At 36.5% G+C, this 23,234-nt stretch overlaps 1 protein-coding gene across 1 annotated transcript in view; it reads left to right on the forward strand.

Moving 5' to 3' along the window:
• Pkp2 (plakophilin 2) overlaps nucleotides 1-23,234 on the forward strand; it is a 76,290-nt gene that overhangs the window by 31,578 nt on the left and 21,478 nt on the right. Inside the window, exons 5-6 of the mRNA XM_005334033.5 lie at nucleotides 6,330-6,537; nucleotides 14,128-14,305. Coding sequence (XP_005334090.1) covers nucleotides 6,330-6,537; nucleotides 14,128-14,305 — 386 coding nt within the window. The remainder of the gene's footprint in view (nucleotides 1-6,329; nucleotides 6,538-14,127; nucleotides 14,306-23,234) is intronic.

Consider the following 23,234-nt stretch of genomic DNA (forward strand, 5'->3'; position numbering starts at 1 on the left):
GAATTTTATCTTGTTGGGTACTGGTTAATTTTATATTTTCATAAATACATAATCTTGAACTTTTTTCTGGGATGCAGTCAAGTTACTTGGAAATAGTTTGGATTTTTCAAATTTTGCTCTTAAGATCTAGGGGGGACCAAATCAGCATTCCTCTGTAGATAATTGATCCTACCTCTAAAGCAAGACACTTTGAGAACTCTTTCTATTATATCATGAATTTTGAGGCTCTCATGGCTGGCTGGTAAGAAAAATCACTGTTCCTGGTCCTGTATGAACATGGTAGCTATTCCTTTAAATCATTTCATGTGATTATTTCCCTGGCCTCAACCAGTTTTCTTTACACACATGCATAATTAATACTCTACTGAATGCTGGAGGGGAACCCTTTGCTGATTTCAGGAATTCTCTTTCTCTGCATCTCTTTTTCTGTTGATACTTGTGTTAGTCAGCTTTTCATTGTTGTGACCAAAATACTGAACAAGAATACCTTAAAGGAGGAAACATTTATAGCTCAAGGTTTCAGAGGTCTCAAATCATGGTCAGCCAGCTCCACTGTTCTGGACTTGAGGTGAGACAGAACATCATGGTGGAAGGATGTGGAGGAGGACAGCTTCTCAGTTCATAGCAGGCGATGGGGCCAGGAATGGACCCTTCTCAGGTCTGTCCCCCATGACTTACTTAACTTGCTCCAAGTAGGTTCCACCTCCCAGCAGTTCATTCAGCTATCAATGGATTGATATTAGCTTCCAGTGGATTGGGATTCTAGACACTAGTGGTTGAGCATAGACTTTCAGGAATCAATCAGAGCTAGATTTGAATCCCAGTACTCTTATTACATGGGTGACCTTGGGCGAGATATTCTACCTACTCAAGCTCCAACTTTCCTCCTTATAAAGTAGGAAATTTTAGTTTCACTACAAAGAATTGTTATAAGACTACAATTAGATGGTGCTATATTGCTTACCTAAAATAATTCAGAGCCTCTTACAAGTTGAGTATCTCTCATCCAAAATGCTTGGGACCAGAATTGTTTTGGATTTGGGATTTTTTTTCAGGAAAAAAACACTCGGAATTTTTGCACATACATAATGTGATACCTTGGGGGCAGGATCAAAATCTAAGCACAAAATTCATTTATTTTTAAAATACAACTTATAAATGAAGCTTGAAGATAATTTTATACAATATTTTTAATTTGTGCATGAAACAGAGCTTTATGGTGTAGAATTTTCCACTTGTGGCATCATTTTAGATTTTCAGATTAGGGATGTAGATAATGAACAGTAGTTTACTTAGATAGTTTGACACCAAAACTTGAACAGACTTTAAAAAAAAAGGTTGTTGGGGTTTTTTTTCCTTCCCTTTTGTTTTTACTCAGTGTTCAAGTTCTCTAATACTATTAGTAAAAATATCTTTAATCCAACACCCACCTTTTACTCCCTACTCAGCTCTACTATCCTGGTCCCTGTCACCATCATCTGTTAATCCAGTGGCCTCCTAACTAATATCCCTACTTCCATTCTTACCTACTCCCAATCCAGTCTCCTTTTAGGGAGATCTTTCCAATTAATGCCGATCTTGCCTGCTGGATTAAAAATAAATCCTTTAATTTAATCTGCAAAACCCTTTTTTAAATGGTCCTTTTCCATGTATATTTCAAATCTTATCACTGAAGTAGTGACCACTATAAATGTTTTGCAAAATCTTACAAAACTAATTTAAGTTCATTTTAAGAAATTTGAGAATTAAAAAAGAAAAAAAAATACCCTTAATCCTACCATTGTTATTTTAGGGTTTTTCCTCTGATATTAAACACATAAACTTACATATCTGCAACCAAGTTGGATATGTAGCTTGTTTTGTGGGGATTTTAAAATTTTTTAAGTATGCACAGATATACCCTTAAAAAAATAGCAGATTCCATTCATGATTTATGCCTTTGATCACTTCTCCCAAATCCCCTAATCCTGTTTTTCTCTATGCCTGTGTTTATGAGTGGAAATGCATATATATTTTATTCCACCTTTGAAAAGTGTATCATAAGCATTTTCTCATAACACTAATAATATTTTTTAAACATTAGCTTAATGGTGGCATTTTAATGGTAATAGTAGTAACTACTAAGTGTTAAGTAACTACTGTGTGCCTAGCACATGATAATTAACCTTACACAATTCCATTTGACTGATGGGGAAAATGTATGACTAATAAAATTTCTGTCAGTTCAAACACTGCTCTGCCTCTCCCATGAATATCTCAACATGTGGATATGTGACAGTCACCAACTGCTTCTCCTCCACTGTTGGCTTTCTATGGTTCCTTATTTTTCATTATTATAAATACTGCAGTTACTATTTTTATATATTAGTGTGTGTCTGCATTTCACACTATTTCCTAATGAAGGTTACCAGAAGCAAATATTTTTAAAGTTTTGACACATGTTGCCAATTACCTTCCTGAAAGGTTAGACCGATTTATAGGGCATGATTAATTCTAATGGGAAGGAAAGAGGAAGGGAGTGACATTTCACGAAGAAGGTGACATTTGAGCTGGATCATGCTGGATGAGCAGGGCTTTGCCAGAATAGAGAAGTGGGCAGAACATTCCAGACAGGGAAGGACGTGAGAGCAAAGACTGTGCAGTACCGCAGCCTTTTTCTCCAAAGTCAGGTGTTTCCCATGCTGCTTATTTTTCACCTGAAATCTCCATCATTTACTTATTTGAGTGTATGTGCCCGGGGGTGGGGGGTGAGGGTTAACCATAGATTGGATCTAGGGATGCTCTATCTATTACTGAACCTCACCTCTGTTTATTTTTTATTTTGAGACAAGTTCTCACTAAGTTTCCCAGACTGGCCTTGCTTTATGATCTCCCTGCTTCAGCCTCCAAAGTAGCTAGGATTACAGGTGTGCACCACCACTCCTGGCTCCTTTACTTATTTTATAGTTAGCAGGGAAGAATGTTACAGAAAGCCAAAGAGAAAGATAAAATTCTAATATGATTCTGCCCGTTCATAAATTTAGAAACCATTTCAAATGAAAGCTTTTTTGAAGTTCTGAGACTTTATGCTAGTGATTTCTTTTTTTCTCTCCTCAAAAGAAGAAAAAGTCCCCTGAGGATTCAATATGACAAGGAAACTCGTCAAACATTTCTGGTCTCAACTGCCTCCCTGAGTTTTAAGGGACAAAAGCAGCACATTTGATTTTGATCCTAATCTATACATGATTCATCATCTACCATCCTCTAGTTAAATGCCCAAGGGAAGAGTTCTCACTTCTTGCATTTCATCAGATTTATATCCATTTGTTTGATAAAGTGGATAAAAGAAACTGAAGCCTATTTTTAAACCTGGGTTAAGTTCCAGACACTAGGGAGTCAAATTCTACAGAAGGTAGAACAGTAGCCGGATTTCAGCCTTTATCTGCACACTGTCATGTCTGCAGTACCCTCTTTCCGGACTGGAGCAAGTGCTGAGAGCCAAGGGGATAAAGGTGACCGGTGAGAGCCAGAGAGGCTTCCTCATTCCACTTCTCACTAATCCTATCATAACAGCTTGAAATGCAATATGGCCAGTGAGCTATTTCACATCATATTTTGAAGAAGGCAACTTATAAATTATAAATTAAGTTAATAAAATATTTCTAAAGCTGCCAAAGTACCTCAGGACAAACAGCATTTTCTTTTTGCTTCTGATGTATCTGCTGCTGCTGTGAAGATTTGGCTTAGCTAGCCATTTGTGAAGTTCATGAAGTATGAATTTTGCTACCTTAAAACTTAACTATAAAATAAAAATTTAGAACATTAGAGAAACGTGAGAACTATAAGTTGTCTTAAATAAATTGTGCTCTTTTTTTTTTTTTTTTTTTGCTCTTAAGGAAGTATAATAATGGAAATAGAGGAAGCAAACAAGTAGATGTGGATCTTTTGCACCAGTTCGAATGGGTACCTAAGAAATCTTTATTATTGGCATTGATGTATGAATATATTAGAATGGCTTTAGTTATAGCCAAACAGAATTGCTCTGGCTGACTTCCCATCTGTCTCTTATTGTTCAAGTATAAGAAAGCCAGTAAGTGAAAGTGTTACTGCTCATTAATACCAGTGAAGAAAAAAAAAAAAATACCAGTGAAGCCTTAAGGGTATCAAAAAGTACTTTGCTCTGTATTGATACATCCCATGATATCCTAGTGACATATACAACAGTTATGTTTTTATGTGTCCTGTTTTAAAAAGATCACTTTCCTTTTAAGGTTTGTTTTATTTTGTTTTGTTTTTGATACTAGGGATTGAACCCAGGAGCGCCCAACTCCTGAGCCACATCACCAGCCCTTTTTTGTGTTTTTATTTAGAGACAGGGTCTCACTAAGTTGCTTAGGGCCTTGCTAAATTGCTGAGTCTGGCTTCAAACCTGTGATCCTCCTGCCTTAGCCACTGGGATTACAGGTGTGTGCCACCATGCCTGGCCCTCTTAAACGTCTTATAAGCTCTTAATTAGTTAATGTCTATAGAACTTTTTAAGACTATGGTGACACCTCTTATTGAGAGATACAAGAAGAGGAAGAGTTGTTATTTTTGCTTTATTGTTATTGTACTTATTACTTTTATTATTATTATTATTTAGATTGTTTTACAACCTGGACTTTCATTCCTTCCTTCCTTGTAGTCTTTTCCCAGTGCTAACAAAGGAAGACATAAGATTGGAAGATTGTGTCATAAATACTATCTCTACTATTAACAAGAGAGGGTGGCTGGAATTTTATATAGAATACATGCAAATGTGCCTTTAAGCCAGGTGTGCCACTCACACACCCCTACACACACACACTCTCACACACACACACACACACACACACACACAGGGCAGACTGCTGGCAGTTAGGTACCTTTCATACCTAACTAACTTCATTTGAAAGAAAAGTTCATCCCTATTCATAAACTTGCTACCTGAAATTTTTGCATTAAGATGGTCATAATGACTGAGATCTGTACCCAAATCTCTCACCAACTTAAAAGTTTTCAAATTGGATGCAAATGGAAGCCTTTAAGAGGGAAAGCCATCAGACTACAACTTAACATTTCTTTGTACCAACCCTCTGTCCACCTTTCCCTTTTCATTTGATGATATTTGCAGCCTAAAACACCAAACTGATTTACTCAAATTGATATTATTTGACCTTTTCTAAGCAGCCATAGTAGCTTCTGAATCTAAACCATGTGTTTTTCTTTTCCATTGCTAGTTTTGGCATTTTCTCCAATAGACAATGTGTTCTTTCCTGTGTATTTGGATATGTGTGTGTATGTATGTAAGTATATGTATATATGTATATGTGTGTATGTAATATACGTGGGTGCATATATATAATATAACATATGTAATATATATAACATATATATTTTTTCTGGGAATTGAACTTAGGGACACTTTTACTGCTCAGCTACATCTTCAACCCTTTTTTATTTTTTATTTTGAGACATGGTCAATAGATTGCTTAGGGCCTCACTAAGTTTCTAAGGCTGACCTTAAACTTGACTTTGACTCAGCCTCCCAAGTCACTAGGATTACAGGCATGCACTACTGTGCTGGACTAGAAGAAATATTTTTTAAATAGAACATCAAAAAGCATAAAATTAGGGGCTGGGGTTGTAGCTCAGTGGTTGAGTGCTTGCCTTGCATGCGTGAGGCACTGGGTTCAATCCTCAGCACCACACAAAAACATAAATAAATAAAATAAAGATATTGTGTTCATCAACAACTAAGAAAATTTTGAAAAAAAAAGCATAAAATTATTTACTTACACTAAAATTCTTGCAAAATTTATGTAAACCTTTTTAAATACTCAAAATAATTGATCATAAAAATAACTTGGATTTGGAGTTAGGTTGCATTACTATTAATATTGCCATGATAAATGAATTTTTACTTCTACTATTGATGAAGGTGATCCATTTCATTATTGATGGTAAAGTTTTGTCCTGTAAAAAGTACTCATGTAATTTGGTGTTCTCTAAAATTTCTCTTATTCCCCTGATCCCTAGTTCTCTTCTTTTTTTATTATGGTCCACGCTTTTATCACTTAACTTCTGTTACCTACTTAAATAACTCTGTCTACCCTCTATCATTTAACCTTCCCCCTTCAAGCTGCTGATGACAGATACTGCTTTGCAGCAGAGGTGTATTATATAGTGTGAGTCCCAAGTTGCGCTATGTACAGTTATTGACTGATAAGTATTGCAGTTAACATAGTGAACTTCATCTGTTCATAAAGCATGAAATGCATTACTACCACATCAAAATTAATGTTAGGAATATGCACCCACTTCTTCCCCAGGTTAATCAGCTTCGTGGCATCCCCAAGCTTCTACAGCTACTCAAAGTCCAGAATGAAGATGTACAGCGAGCCGTGTGCGGGGCCTTGAGAAACTTGGTATTTGAGGACAATGACAACAAATTGGAGGTTGCTGAACTCAATGGGGTACCTCGGCTGCTCCAGGTGCTGAAGCAAACCAGAGACTTGGAGACTAAAAAGCAAATAACAGGTAGTGCTTACTGAACATTACATAGCATAGCAGTCAGCCCAGCCAGATATGTTATGTCATGTGTTATTCTTAAGTTTCCTGGAACAGTTGATTGATGAGCTCATTGTTATCCAAGAGATGCCTTTAAAGGAACATTGTTACCTGCTGGATTAGTGCCCAGACTCAAACCATATCTGAACTCTTTTTTTCTAAAGAGGAAAATATTCTGAAGCCTTTGCTTAATATTTTTCATTAGAAACCCTTTGCACCTTTGACAAAAGTCTTGAAAACAACTTCTTGACAAGAGTCACTACATGAAAATTCTGCATAAATTCACTAACAGCCAGATTTGTAGTTTGAGAATGTGTGGGGTTTCAATGTTGTCCATGTTTCCAAAACATTCTTTAGGAAACTAACAAGAACCCCACACAATTATTTTTTATTATTTGCGAGTCAGCCAGCTTGCTGGACCTGTACAAGGAAGGTGAAATGGACAAATAGTTTCCCAATGTAGAGGGTATCAAATTAATCAAATTAGTCAAAATACAAGAAACTGAGCTGGGTGCATTGACACACATCTGTAATCTGAGTGGCTTGGGAGGCTGAGGCAAGAGAATCGCAAATTCAAAGCCAGCCTCAGCAATGACGAAGCACTAAGTAACTCAATGAGACCCTGTCTATAAATAAAATACAAAATAGGGCTGGAGATGTGGCTCAGTGGTCAAGTGCCCCTGAGTTCAATCCCTGGTACCAAAAAGGAAAAAAAAACAAAAAAACAAGAAACTGTTAATCCTATCTTTCCATCACCTGAATCCCTCTTCAGTAATACCTCCATCCCCAAAAGGAGAAGAAAGAGTGGCTGAATGCAGTTTTTAATTCTCTACTTCATATTTCTGTTTGAATGTGTCTGCTTTCTACCCAGTGGATAGAGAAGATGAATTATCCAGATAGAACTAGAGCAAGACCTTTAGTAGTACATCCTTGAAGCATAAAGACCAGGCTAGTTTCATTTAAATGAATTGGGTAAATGAAAGAGAAGGAAAGGGTCTGTGGTTCCCACATAAACCACCCTCCCTGCTGTCACCCTCAGCTGTCTGCTAAGGCTCCCTGCACACATTCCAAAGAGCACAGGACGTGTTGCCGAGTGCAGTCATCAGTAGTATTTTCTTGAGGAGCTTAAGTATCATCAGTGTCTCAAAGAGATACACAAACACTTTGCAATTTAATTATCAAAGAAACCTTAGGTTTTGAGGTATTATTAGGATTAAATCTTAGTTTTATTGTCAAGGAAACTAAGGCTCAAAGAAGTTAATGGCTTTTACTACATCAAACAAAAAATTGGTTTTCAAAAATGTATTAACAGTTGACAGTGCTCTGATAGATGCTTTAAAAGGAGGAGCTACATAAATATTGTTGTATATTGAATACATTTTTGCCTTTCTGTCTTTCATACCTTATTAGACAACTCTTCATTTTTTCTACAAAAAATTTTTGTCATTATGTCTTAGTTAAAATATATTTTTCTTTATTCTAATGATATATTTTAATTGTATAAAGCTATGTGAAGTTGTTCTATGCTACCTTCTGCCAGTATGTCCCATGAGAGATTTCTTTTCATATACATGATTTATATTAAAATATCTGTAGAAATTAAGAGTGAGCTAATTCTCATGGCCAACATTTCCAGCAGCCTTTGGGCACTGAGAAGCACAATCCAGGAAGGTTGTTGATTTTTTTTTTCATCTGCTAAAGCATGAAAAATTATGTGATGGTTGGCATAAAAATAGAAGTATAAACTTTACTTTTAGAACCCAATATTTTCTCCATTAAATGTAGTAATGAACCACAAGAGAGAATCAAACAGAGTTTCCTACTTTAGAGCCAGAAAAGATTCCATAAAGCAGGTATGTCTCATTGTGGGTCTTTAGAAGAGGGGACAGGCTTTAGATGGACGTTCTGAGGAAGAATGAAAGTTATTTCTAGCAAAATGAACATCACTGGAAAGCAAAAAGGAAAAAATAGCTCCTTGATATGTAGAATAAACCTGGAATATAGACTGGTTGAAGTTAGGGTACATAGAAACTGGAAAGCTGGGGTGAGAGAGAAAAAGAGAGTATGTGTGTATGTATGTTTCAAAGAAGTAAACCAATAAGCCACCCTTCCTCCTCTCTTGTACAAGTTAAAGGAAACTAAAGTCAGAGAACATTCTGTGATATAGATGCCATAGAAACCACCCAGAACATCAAATAATCTATAGAGCTGAAAAATGGAAATTGATTGTACCATACCCAGGGTCTGCAGTACAAGCCAAAACTCCCTACTGGAGGGTGTTCATTATAATTGAACCGAATTGATACTTGGACATTTAATGCAAATCCTTCTAAATAATTCCTTTTAGCTTTACAAATAGAAGAGCTAAATAAGTGCTTTCTGGGCTTCAGAAATAGTTGACTTAATTGAGACACATTTGAATCTTTGTTTAGAAACATAAAGCAAGTAACCATACATGTGAATCTTTTCTGTCGGCCTACTTCATAGACCTTTTGTTGGGTTCCTATTATGAGTTAATGGCTCAGCTAGGGCTGTCTTTCATCTGGTTCTCCTGCCAACTCCATAACGGGTGGGAGTATAATTGATAATATACACATGATCAATGTGAGCCTCAGAGGCAGGAAATAAGTTGTGCAAGGTTACACAACCAGTAAAGAGCAAAGCCCAGGTTTGAACCTGGTTTCATCTGCATGTGTTGCTCTATTATGCCATGTACTCCTTTTGAGACACATACTGACTCACTTTTTATGTCTTTGGGAAACAGCTTGTGTTTGAGACTCTTGACTCAGAGAGTTCTGTCCAGCTCCTCTCTGACCCTTCCTCACTCTTCTTGCTTTTGCCTTGTCTCTTCTCTGTGATTCAGAATTGCACCTTGCCAATCTATCCTCCTCTCTCTGCTTGTAAGGATTTCTTTCTGAAATAAAAACACTGTCCCATTACTCTTCTTAGTACCAATAAGAAAAAAATCTGAACTCCAGGACATACTATACAAAGATTTTTTGATGTAGGCCTGATGACCCTTCTAGCCACGGTTCTGAAATAATAAAAGGCCTGCTGGTCTGTCCAGTGTGTTTTCTGTCTTGGTATCTTTGTCTCTGCTGTTGCATGGGCTAGAGTCCTTCTCCACACCTTTACTCCCTGGAGAACCTCTTATCCTGACACAGATCCACTTCTGTGAAGCATGTCAGGCGCCATCCTTCTATTCTAACCCCCTCATGTTTTAAAGGAAGGGGCTTCTCTGAACTATTACTACATCCTTTAATACTGGCTGCCACTTACGTCATGCCTGTATATTTAATTGTGGTACCAACTATAGCTCTTTTAACTATGGATGTCTGATGGAGTGTAACAGAGTCTTGTGGTCTTGGAATATCCAGATGACACACAAACAAGAGAGTAGGTGAGTTTTAAGATAAGACCCTGATTTTTCTAGCCAAAATATTTTTTAAAAAATAAACCATCTATTTCTATGTATGCATGAAAATTCAGCATCAGAACTTTATTCACTAGGAAATAACATAAACTCAACCTTTTGGCACCAGTTTGGGAGAGAAACTTTCATTTCTTCTAATGAAAATACTTCAGGGTCAAAGATAACCAGCCCCCTTTGCCCCATAAGATAGTTCTTTTGGTCTTACGAGGCCAATTGTGGTACTCTTTCTGTAACTGAAATGAGAACAGCACATTCTGGTCTTAGAAGTTTGTCTTAAAGGTCACTGAGTAGTAAGTGCACATTGCTGGAGTGAGCAGGCCTGCACCTTGGGTTAAAACAGGTTATGGTAAGAACAAAGCAGAGGTTCTTGCCCCTCCTATGCATGCTTACAAGGAAGAGTCAGGGGATGATTGTCAGTAAACTTTGAAAATTGAAATTTACCTCTGCATATTTTTAGAAAGATTCTATTGCTGCATTTCAATAAAACATCAAAAATGTTTTACTATGAAATATTCATTATTTATCATTAAATATTGTATATTGTTTTACTCTGCACTCAAAATGCACCACAAAGTGTTCTGGGTTTGTGTATGACTTGGAATAAACAGCCTTAGCAATAATATGATATTCCAGGCAATATTAACAAAATTTAGATGGAAGGAGCAGTAAATACATCTAAGGGAAAATTTAAAAAAAAAAAATCCTCCTGCTGTGTACTCACTTTGAAAACCAAGGTTAAAAAGAGCCAATTTTCTCTCCTATTGTCCTGTCACTATTATCTCCTCCTCCTCCTTCAATGAAGATAGGGATTCATTTAATATAAAATATGTAAGTTTTGCTACCCAAAAGTTAATCCAGATTCAGGAATTTAGTTTAAAAATTATATTTTCTGTCCTACAGGACAATATTAACAAAATAATGGGTTTTAATATCTGTAAAATCCCTTTACTAAATACCTATTTTTTTCAAATCTCACAGTTGGCAGTAAACTTCTGGATAATGGAGTCATTGTCTCTTTCATAATTATTCTAATAGTGTGTCTTATCAAAATCCATATCCCTTTCTTTGGGTTAGAATGAGAGCTTAAAATTTCAGGCTTACCTGCTGCAACCAAGAACTGTGATGGAAACTTATGAATAAGCTGACCAGAAGTTAAAAGTGACACAAATGGAAACCTAAATACTAAACATTACATTAGTGAATCTGATCATTGAAATGACATATATTCAGAATCAACTAGTCATCTGGTTTCCTAAGGCCAAAAGTTAGAATTTTTTTAAATACAATTTCCTAGGCTCCATCCTGAGATTCTGACTTAGTAAATTTGGGGTATAGCCCAAGTATGATTCTGATTTGAGTGTGATTCTGGTTTATCACTGTATTCATTTGGAAGCTGCTACTCTTAACACTAATTTCACTATAAATTCTTGTCAACATTTTGGTAAGGGATGAGCTCACTTTTACCTAGTTCAGTGATCTTACAAATAGGTCTTTATGATTTCTTCAAAAGGAGCTGGAATCTGCTTCTGGTTTCACCCTCCCATAGTTAGACAAAATGATGGCTAGCTGTTTAAATTTGCCTTTCTTCAGTTACTAGACAACATGCATTCCTGTTTGTATTTGCCTTAATATCATTTGGTTATGTGTTAAGTGTTTTCCCTATTTTTCTACTGGTATCTCTCTTTTTAATAATTTATATGTTCAAAGTGTTGACCCTTTGCCTCACATTGTACATATTGTCCCAGTTCACGGCTGATTACTTACTGATTTTGTATGTATATGTGTGAGGGTATGAGCATTTAAGTATATAACCCCAAATCTCTATTGAGCATTTTGGTTCTCTCCCAGCTTCATGCCATCCAGAAATTTGATGGCCATGACATTTCTATATAATACCCTATACCAAAAATTCAGAAATTATACCCAAACTTCTCAAACCATATACTTCTGTAGAAATAATGTAGCATGCCAAGCTATAAAGAATATTGACTGTTAAAGGAAAATTCCATTCCCTTTGTTCACATTAATCCTTGTTGGTTTTATTGTAAGGTGTGCTTTTCCTTTGAGTGCCCTGTGTGGTCTTTTATAAAAAGAGGAAACGTCATTATGCTTCACATTTTTAAGCCTCTGGCAGGCAGAGACTATTAATTTGTTTGCTTATTTAGAACTCAGGAAGCTTTTCTTTTTTCTTTCAAACTTTCATTTGCAGCTTAGTAACCAAACTCAGTTTCAGACTCGCCTTTAAATTGTCTTCAGCCACCTTCTGAGTTTTATTTTATCTGTCCCCCTTCCAGGGCCCCTTAAGATGAAGTGGGAGGAATGAAGTCATTGTGTTGCAAAACCTGTGGCTGAGGGACTGCCCCTGACTAACTCCAGTTTGATCAGGAAAAGACTCCCTGTAAGATAGAAATCAGTCCTCACCAGACAGCAGACCCACTGCCACTGCAGCTAATGGAAGCTAGTGTAGGCTCCAGTGGAAATTTGGTTGCTGTTTCAAAAATTTCTTTTGCATAGCCAAAGCCAACTGTTCAAGCCCAAATGACTGTATGAGGCCTAAAATATTCTAATTGATTGGACAAAATAGAAGTATGGGTGAATAATTACCAGTCTTTAACCATGCAGACTATTATTTCATTAAACTAGAATATGATATCGCCACTTAATTCAGCCAAGACCACCATGTTTGCTCAGTTAATAAAGTAGATTGCCCTCTATAACTGTGCTCTCCCTTCCTTAGGACAGACAATACAGTAAATTTAAGACATAAGAATTAGCTGGGCATGGTGGCACACAACTGTAATCCCAGCAGCTCAGGAGTCCAAGGCAGGAGGATCTCAAGTTCAAAGCTAGCCTCAGCAACAACAAGGTGCTAAGCAACTCAGTGAGACCCTGTTTCTAAATAAAATACAAAATAGGGCCAGGGATGTGGCTCAGTGGCCACATCCTGAGTGCAATTCCTGATACCCCCCCTTCCAAAAAAAAAAAAAAGGAGTAGGAATTATGCAGTGGGAACAGGGAGAGGAAATGGTAAAAAGGAAGAATCATCCCTTCTCTTAGTGTCCCCTCACTCTTTCCCCTTTCTTGAATGACAGTGAGTTGGGATGAACTTTTGAGGTAGGAAAAATGACCAGGCAAGTTTATGGCTGCTGGGAGTCACTGGAATAGCAAGCAAAGGCTACATAGTTCTTATACTGAATCCAAAGTATTTGGGCACCTAATTTTTAAGAAAAACAGATTCTAAATTTATATGCTACTCTCTACTCTCTCAGTACCAAATTCAATATCTGTCTTACAGTTGCACTGGAAAGTATGGATGGACTATTAATATCTTTCTGCTTGGCTTATATAATTTTCTCTTTAATGGGGGGGGGGGCAGGGGATGGTTAAGAAGAAAGGGAAGGTTGTATGAGTGAAAATGTGGTTCTAGTCCTAGACCAGTACTTAGACCATGTAAATTGGCAGATAGAGAAGATACAGTATTCTTCTTTTTCCTTCAGTATCAAACTATAAAATGAGAAATACATAAGATATCCAGCATAAATTCTGTCTTTCACTGGGTAGGTCTCAGTGGACATTAGTTGATCAGCCTACTGTTGGCAGGCCTAGAGAAAGACTTTCTACAGGCTCTTCCTGCTCTCAATGAATGGGAGGCAAATGTCAGGTGAAAGTTACAGGCAGTGCAGAGCAGGAGGCAGGAAAGACAGTCTCCCCCTGTGTCTAAGGGAGAAAAAATAGAACTCTTGAAATGTCGAATGCTTAGTTACAATTGGACCATTTCAAGCCGCCCTGTTGATGAGTGCAGAGTTTATTATCCCAATGAGGTTAGCTTTGTGGGGTCTTTTAAGAGAAACAGGAATCAAGGTTGCAGCATTTCTGGCTCTTATTCACACTTCCTAATTAATTTAAACCTGCGCATTTTATATCATAAGTTATATATATGTAATTGTTCTTAATCAGCTTCTGTTGCCATCTAACGAACAGGTTCTTCCAGTTGAGAATGGGGCTCTTGAGCCCCCCTCCACCTCCCCCACCTTTTTGTCCTGGAGGCAAAAGTATTACCTGGACTTTCCAGCAGTTGTTGTGACCCTGCACTACACGTTCCCATGGTAACTCTGTGCTTTTTCTAGGTTTGCTGTGGAATTTGTCCTCAAATGACAAACTCAAGAATCTCATGATAACAGAAGCCTTACTCACCTTGACTGAGAATATCATCATCCCCTTCTCGGGGTGGCCTGAAGGAGACTACCCAAAAGCCAATGGTTTGCTGGATTTTGATATATTCTACAACGTCACCGGATGCCTAAGGTAATGCTACCCCCACAGCCCCTCTCAGACAGATGATGTAATCAAAATTAGACAGCCCCAAAGAAATATATTCTACTTTTCAGTTCTTTTCTAGTGACATACTTTATTTTTTTGAGAGAGAGACTATGAATGGTAACTGAGGGAATTTATTATGATAAGATGTTGATTTTATCTCCAGTTAATCATACAGCAATACATATCAAATAACACTGGTATGTAAAGCATTATGGTAACTACTGAAAGTTGTACAAAGATGAATAAGACATCCTTAAGGAACTTTTAATTTAGCAAAAGATATATATGAGCAAATGAATTGGAATCCAGCTGTAATAAAATGTTTATAGAGGCCCAGTTCTCAAAGCATGGTTACTAGAATGTGCTAGAATTCTCAGGTCTTGCCTTAGACCTTCTGACTCAAAAATTTCCAGGGTGGAGCCAAGCAATCTAGTTTTAAAAAGCCTTCCAGATGATTCTGATGGATGCTGAAGTCCGAGACCCAGAGTATCAGAGGTACAAGTGAACCCTGCAGGAACACAGAATAAAGGACCACTCTGCCAGCCGAGCAAATCAGAAAGGCACCAGAGAAGAGGTGCCAACTGAGCTGACCTTATTGGACTATTTCCATAGTCAGAGATCCTTTAATAACAGAGAACCAGATTCTCAAAAGGTATATAAAGGTGCCTAAATGGGCCTCCTCAAGTCCATCATTGTACTGCCCACTAGAATGGCCTTTTCTAGTGCATGTTTGATCAGTCACTCACCTGCTCAAAACCATTTCATGTCTTAAAATTTCTGTGTGACTGCCATTGCCTTACCATATAAAATAGCTCTTAACCTGCAGACCCTTCCCATTGAAAATGGCAGAAACCAAACTCAAACTTCCTGAAACCAAGAAGGGGTTCATTGACTCATGTGACTGAGGTATGGAAGGTCAGTTGTAGAAGAAAAGGAAGAGGACCAGGAATGTGGCCCCACAGACCAGGATGGAAATTTGGCATCCTGGGACTTACTCTTATTTAAGTTGTAACTTACCTGTGCTTGCTCTTCCTCTGACTATTGGTCTTATTCTCTACAAAGTCAAACAAGTCTTCTCCACTAAGCAGATACCCTAATCATAGAGAGTCCTTGCTTAACCATGAAGCAGAAAAAAATTTACTTCTTGTTTCAAGTGACTGTGCCAATCACACTAAAGTTTTAACCCTAGCCCTGTTTGAGAGAGGTGCATATCATTCAAGCCACCATTGTCTGAACTGGTCAAGTCTGGGTCAGATGTCTGCTTTATAGCAAGGTCTGCTTCCAGAAGAGGGATGGATGCACTTGCTGGACAAACGAAGTAGAAATGGAAGACACCTTCGTCCCTTACAGCATGTGCAACAATTTTCAGTTTATCTCCAACCTTCTTTACTACTCTTTTTCTCACAGACACACTTCATATCCCACAGAGTACTTATTCCTTAACTGTTGTATGTACTTTCATGAAGTCAAAGCTTTATTTAATCTTATTTGCCTGATAAACATTTTCTATTGTCTGCCTGTGGAATACTTCATCTCCTAATCATTTAATTCCAAAGATAAAGTTTTTTCCCTTTTCTGTGAAACATTTTCCAGCTTCCCCAGCAAAGCCATTGGTTATTCTGAGGATTCAAACATGAATTCATAAGCAAGTCACCACTGTTATAGATTTTATCACATTACTATTTTATGATGAGTTGCTTATATACCTTTTATGCTACATTTTGAATTTGTCTCTCTTTTCTTTTTTTTTTTTTTTTTTTTGTACTGGGGATTAAACCCAAGGCTGTTTAACCACTGAGCACATCCCCAGCCCTTTGTTTTTCTTCTTCTTTTTTTTTTAATTTTGAGACAGGGTCTCACTAAGTTACTTAGGGCCTTGCTAAGTTGCTGAGGCTGGCCTTGAACTTGTGATCCTCCTGTGCACCACCATGCCTAGCTAGATTGTGAGTTTCTTAAAAGTGAAACCTAAGCATTTAAAAAAACCTTTAATCTCTAACACCTAGCATGGCATCTAGCATGTAATAAGTAAGCATCAAATATTTGAATGTAATAAATTGAGCAAATGAAAATATGTGGTAAATTGGGTGAGTAATCAAGTCTGGCAAAAGTATGGAATTTGGTGGAAAGTTATCAACAGTAGGGGGAAACAGAGGAAGGAAACATTGTGGGGGCCTTGGGGGTCATGTTAAGAACTTAATTTTTTTTCTTCTGTAAGCAAAATTATCTACTATGGAGGGCAGACAGAATAAGTTATATGAGAAGAAGAAAAAATATAGTATTAACAAGAAAGGTATATTGAGAATGTGAATATCTAAAAGGCAAAGATGTTAGAGATGTAATTGGTTCCCCTTGAGAATAAGAAGCAGAAGATGTATGTAGTGTAGATGAAGTGATGCCCAGACTTGCACAGATTTTCCAAAATATGTAATAGCTGAATACACTCCAGTTAGAATGACACCATTTTAAAGTTTTGTAAAGCAAGCTGAATATTGGTTTGATGACTTCCAAAATCAGAATATAGCAAAAATTTGGGAAACTGAATGCCATATTATATATGCTTATTTTAATACTTGTCTTATTTCATCTGCATATTTAATTTACAACCATTATAACATTTATTGTGTAGTATATTTGAGAAATTGTTCTAAATGCTTTCTAGATTTTTCTCAGTTCATTCTCAGCAGCAATAATTACAGAATAGGTTTTCCCTATTTAATAGATAAGGAAACTGAGGCTCAGAGAGGTTAAGTGATTTTATTCCCCCCAAAGTCATATAGCTACTAGTAATAGATTGGATTCAAATCCAGGAAGCCTGTCTTCAAAGCCAGGGTTCTCAATTTAGATACATTAATCTTTGTCAAAGGTCCACAGACTGCTGACATAAGTAAAAAGGAATCTTTGTTCTTTTCATTCTCACATCACAAGGTCTCATCGACCAGTTTACAGTCAGACTCGGTTCTCAGTATGGTATTATATCTGCATCTCAGTATTTTTGTTTCAGAGTTTCTGTGCAAGTGGATCTCTGCATTGCATTTCATACAATCAGAGAAAATACAAAAGATGTGGTACCTGGAAGTGGGACATCTTTTCCAAGAGAGGAGACAGCAATGTAAATGACTTCAGGATAGGTGTCACAAAGGATATAAAGGCCGCTAGGATATTCAAGATGTTAGAATGTAAGAAAAGACTTTTAAGGAACTTTTAAGGAAGAAGACTTTTAAGAATTTCCATGACAATGGAGGTTATCTATTGAGTAATTGTTTTTGTGTCCCCAGTTTACTCAAAAAAGATTTTAAGACAGATATTGACAGTTAATAAGAGTCTTAGTTGCATAAAAATAACACAGATTTAGCAAATACATTAATTGCTACAAATTTATTTGAATATTCTCTCTCCCAGTGGGTTCAGAGCCAACCATGAGCCTAATTAGCAACATGAGTAGTGTTTTTGGCATTGTGTTTGACTCAGATTACTGTAAATCCCTTCAATCCACTTTGGAGAAGTCACACTGACTTGCCATCGATATCATTTCTGGTCTGCATAAAGCAGTGGAACTGAGTGAATCTGCTCTGCAGGTAAGATGTTTGCTTTCATAATGAACTTGCAGCAGCAGTGACTCCAGTACTGCCAGCTGGGAGCTGCTGCAGTGAGACAGCATTCATCTAGAACACACACAGCTGCTTCTTTGAAAAGACCAGCACCAAGTGTCAGGTACAATGTATTTGTCAGGCATCAGATCATTTATCCACAGGATTAGTGTCTACCTGCAGTAGCATTTCCACAGGCCTTATGTTTTCTTCAGGTCCTTTGGAATCACATACTTTTTCTGACTGAAATCACTCACTGAAAGGTGATACAGATTTTGTATTAATGGTAACCATAGGCTCATACAGGTTTCAATCTTTATCTTAAATAATATTATACTGGCATAATAAGTAATAAAATTCAACTTAGAAGAGGAGAAAAATTGGTACACTCCAGTGTGTGCTGCAGCCAGTGAGTGAATGAGTGTTGGCATCTCTTCATAATTCCATGTTCAGTGACATCATGTCGGTAGGTTGAAACCAGCCACGATGGGAATGTTTTCACTAAGAAATTGGGAAAGACTACAAGTCAGCAATCTCCCCATGCCCATGCTCCCAGAATGCTGACTGTTAAATGTTTTCCAGTGCATCACTGGCATTGAATTTCCATTAATTGATTATTCTAACTTCAAAATGTGAATAACCAGTATAGGCATATTTTTACATACAACTCCTTTGGTTTCTTGCAAGATACTGTGAAATTTCAGTGTGTTGCTTGTTGTGATTAGAGAAAACCTACAAAAATATCCCTTTTTTTCCAAAATAATCTAAATTACTTGGAGTAATCAATGTAACTTAGTTAAAATATTTGATAATTTATTTTAATTAGGGGGATACTCTTCCAAATATCTCAAATTCCAAGATTTATGTGACAACCATAAAATTGTACATTAATAAAAAAAAAAGCCATGGTTCCTCTGTACATACACATGTACACACACACACACACACACACACACACAATCATAAGCCCCTTTTTTTTCTATTTAGTATGAATTCATACTACCAGTTCCTTGGGAGTTGATATGACCTGGCTATTAAATCTGTATCTTCCACCTCATTGATTATAAAACCTGTGAAGATAGCATAATTAAAACCAATGATTATTATTAAGGATAAATCTGAAATTTCTAACAGAGATTTATCATTACTTCTCCATTCCTCTATATAATAATTATGGTTTCTTTCATCTCTTTTCTTTTTTTCCTCTTTCCTTCTCCTCTCTCATTCTTCTTTCCTCCCTTAAAGGACAAGAGACAGAAGAAATTTAGAGGTAAGAAATTAAAGTGTCTTCAGGCAGGCACTTAAGTGGGCAGGCATATAAGACTGTGAGGAACAATGGCAGCTCTTTTGGGGTAGAGGGGAGAGAATGATTTCCCCAAGAGCAGGGAGAGTCAAAGTTTTGGAAAATATTTCAGGCCAAACACAAACATGTCTAGACAGCCTCTGTTAATACTCTCATTCTTCATTTGAAGAAATTAAGTACCAGAGATGCTTCCACAATTATAAAACCAGTCGTCAGAAATTTGAGGGTGGCAACTAGTGCATCCTTCTTGGCCCTTTACCACTGGTTGGCCTTTATTCTTGCTTTTCTCCAACCCTATCATTATTCTTTGAGTAATTATTAAATGATTGCTATATCCCAAGCATGTTTAGCTTCCTAATTTCAAAAGGGAGTGGGATCTGTCTTTGCCCAGGAAGAATCAGGGTTTAGTGGAGGAGACAGATACCTGAGGAAATAATGACAAGAAGTATAAAAGAAGTACAAATAGTCTGATATGGGGACCTGGGATTGCTTGACTAACTTTACTTGGAGGACTGAAAATTTTTTCTAGAGAAAGTCACACTTAAGGAGCTGTGAAAGGATGAGTAGGTTTTTGAATGTCCCTCTCAGTCCTTAGCTCAATATTCTATCAGCTAACTAATCCCTCTCTATTATTTTTAAATAACCATATTAAAATATCGATTGATAAAGCCCTGAAAATTCATTTTACCTTAGTATAGTTTATCAATCATTTACTTATAAGAAAGGCTTATAAAATTGTTGCCTTAATCTTATCAACACGATCTGGTTCTGCATTATGAAAGTCACCCCAGAATTTGTCATTTTGTTTAAGATGATAGGAAAAAATGATAACATACTACCATAGCATATAATAAAACATATTCTTTTTCCTCAAATATATTTTATGCCTGTGTATGAAGAGGAAAAGCAATTGGTAATTAATGGCTTCTCTAAATGACTTGGACTTCACTTTCCCTCATATGTCACGATGTATGAATGTGTTCTGATGAATGTACAATATCCTTTTATTATTATAACATAAATTGACTAAAATTTATGACTGTCTTAAAAAAAATTCCATTGTCTTTTTTACTATAAATCTAGCTGGAGTAGGAAATAGTAGAGAAAGCAAATTAGCCATGAGTTAAAGGCAGTTTTATGTGGAATATCTAAATCAGTTACTTTCTGGAAAAAAAATGTCTCTGTGGGTACCAGGGATTGAACTCAGGGGCACTTGACCACTGAGCCATATCCCCAGCCCTATTTTATATTTTTGTTTAGAGGCAGGGTCTCACTGAGTTGCTTAGTGCCTTGATTTTTGCTGAGGCTGGCTTTGAACTTGATATCCTGCTGTCTCAGCCTCCTGTACCACTGCGATTACAGGCATGTACCACTATGCCCGGCCTTTGTAAATTTTTAATAGATTTAGTTATACCTGTCTTCTGAAACATATACATACACAAAATGTACTGAAATTTAATTTTTATGCATATCTGGATAACGAACTTTGGAGCCTTATTGCAGCTATATTTCTTAATTATGCATTTTCATTCCAGTTAACTCTGCTCATCCATCCTTTTTTCTAAATATCCATAACAGGTCTATCCCTGTACATAATCCCAGGTAATTAAAAAGATTTTTAATTAAGTGGGAGTCTATAACATCACCGCAGTTCTGGATAAGTTATAATTACATATACTTAAAATAAAATATCTGAAAAGTATTTAAATAGTATCAAACTGCAGAGCAACGGAGCTTCAGTGTAGTCACACCTGAGTTAATATATACATCTGGACGGTTTTTCTTACTAACATTAATGTTACTATTTTTTCAGACATACTGTAATTTAAAAATTGACGTGAGCATTTGTTGTAAGTTCACAAAAAACATAATGATACTCAAATTCTCAGGAATTAGGGACTAACCATAACATTGTCAGTTCAAATTAAATATTTTTTATTAGTTGCTCAAGACAATACAATGATCTTGACATATCATACATTTGATTCACATAGGGTATGAATTCTCATTTTTCCACACGTACAGATTGCAGGATCACATATTGTAAAGAACGGCAAGTTTGTTACCTCACTTGAGTGGGAGTTCCCCTCCCAATTCTAAGAGAATACAATATGTATAATAAAACATTAATAAATGTGGTTATAAAATAAATGGAGGTCAATTTCCTTGATAAACAGAAAACTCTTTTGGTTTTCCATAGGAATATAGATTTAAAAGCAAGCCAAAAAAGATTTTTTAAAATCATAGTCTAAATATAATTACTTCTGGAAAATAACTTACTATGAAACTAGAAGAATGGCAGATGAAGCAGTGGGAAAAAAATGGAAACCCAATGGAAGTGTCCAGAGAGTTCAACCCAGAGAGTGACTTATCTAGAAATAGAAAGACAATTGATTATGAATCCTAATCTCAGTTACTAATTATTCAAACTCTTCAGCCCTGATATGTAAACACCAGCAATATGAAGTCTATTACTAGTGGAATTGGCAATATTTCTAATTATGTTACATTATCAGTCATAACCATGTCTTATTTTGGTTATTTCAGATATTCAAGCAAATATGTGGTTTAATGGATTAAATTACTTTATAAACTTCTCTTAACGTAAATTTAAAAGGTATAAGCTGTATTTTCATGGGTAAATAAGGTCTTGATTTTTTTCAAAATGGTTATTTTATAAACTAAACTTCAAGGGGGTTAGGTGGTTATTTTAAAGTAAACAAATCAATTAGTCAAGGCCCATATAGCTTGGTATGGTGTCACATGACTGTAATCCCAATGGTTCTGAAAGCTGAGGTTAAAGGATTGTGAGTTCAAAGCCAGCCTCAGCAAATTAACGAGGCCCTAAGCAACTTAGCAAGACTCTGTCTCTAAATTAAAAATACAAAAAAGGACTAGGAGTGTAGCTCAGTGGTGAGTGTCCCTGAGTTCATCCCTGGTACCAAAATAAAAAACCAATATGGCGGTGATCACTTGGTCACCCATCAAGTTTCCCCGAATCCAGTTAAGAGTATGTGTCTCAGCTGGGGTGTGGTGGTGCACACCTGTAATTCTAGCTGCTCAAGAGGTTGAGGCAGAAGGATCACAAGGTAAAAGCCAGCCTAGGCAACTTAGGGAAGCTGTGTCTCAGGAGAAAACAAAAAAAGGGGAAAAAGAGTGCTAGAGATGTGGCTTACTGGAAGAGCACTTAACAAGCAAGCATGAGGCCCTGAATTCCATCCCCAGTATAGAAAAAAAGAAAATACATGTTTCCTTGGAATTGAGCAGTGCATCTGCATCCAACCAAGCCCCTTGCAAAGGCCCCTTCTCTTGAGACTAAATTTTCTGTTGTTCTCACATCCTTGCAGGGTCAATCCACATTATAAACTGTCCTTCAAGTCCACTCATGTATAATCACAAGAAGGGGAAGTTAGACTCCATGTATGTATAATAGGTCAAAATACATTTCACTGTCATATATAACTAAAAAGAACAAAGAAGATAGTTTTTAAAAATAAAACTGTCTTTTCAGAAATTGCACACATTTCTCTTTGCTAGAGAAATGTTCTTTTAAGTCCACAAATACTGATTGCCTACTTGGAGCCTAATTCTGAGATAATTGTTAAAGAAAACACATGAATAGGGATAACAGGGAGGAAGAAGTGAAGTAAACAATAATGTTTACTTATTACATCAAAAGAATTATTTTTGCTATTTTTCTGCATTGATTAGTTGATGAGATGAGTCTTGGACAGAAAAGGAAATTGTCAGAGATTTTAAAAAACATCCTAATGTATAAAGAAAAATTCCTGTGTATACCTTAAATTGTTGCTGATATTCTGTAAACTATATATTATGATACCAGAAGTCTTTAAAAAAAAAAAAGCTTAAAACTATCATCGCAGACTGAAGTTCTTAAAAAATAAATAAATAAGGGCTTTGCTGGTGATTGAATTTAGGGCTGTGAGCACATTAAGTACACACTCTACCACTAAGCTTCACCCCAGGCCCTAAATTTTTTAATATGTTATTTGAAAAATGAGTG

This window comes from Ictidomys tridecemlineatus, chromosome 6 (genome assembly GCF_052094955.1).
Source record: "Ictidomys tridecemlineatus isolate mIctTri1 chromosome 6, mIctTri1.hap1, whole genome shotgun sequence".
Taxonomy (NCBI): domain Eukaryota; kingdom Metazoa; phylum Chordata; class Mammalia; order Rodentia; family Sciuridae; genus Ictidomys; species Ictidomys tridecemlineatus.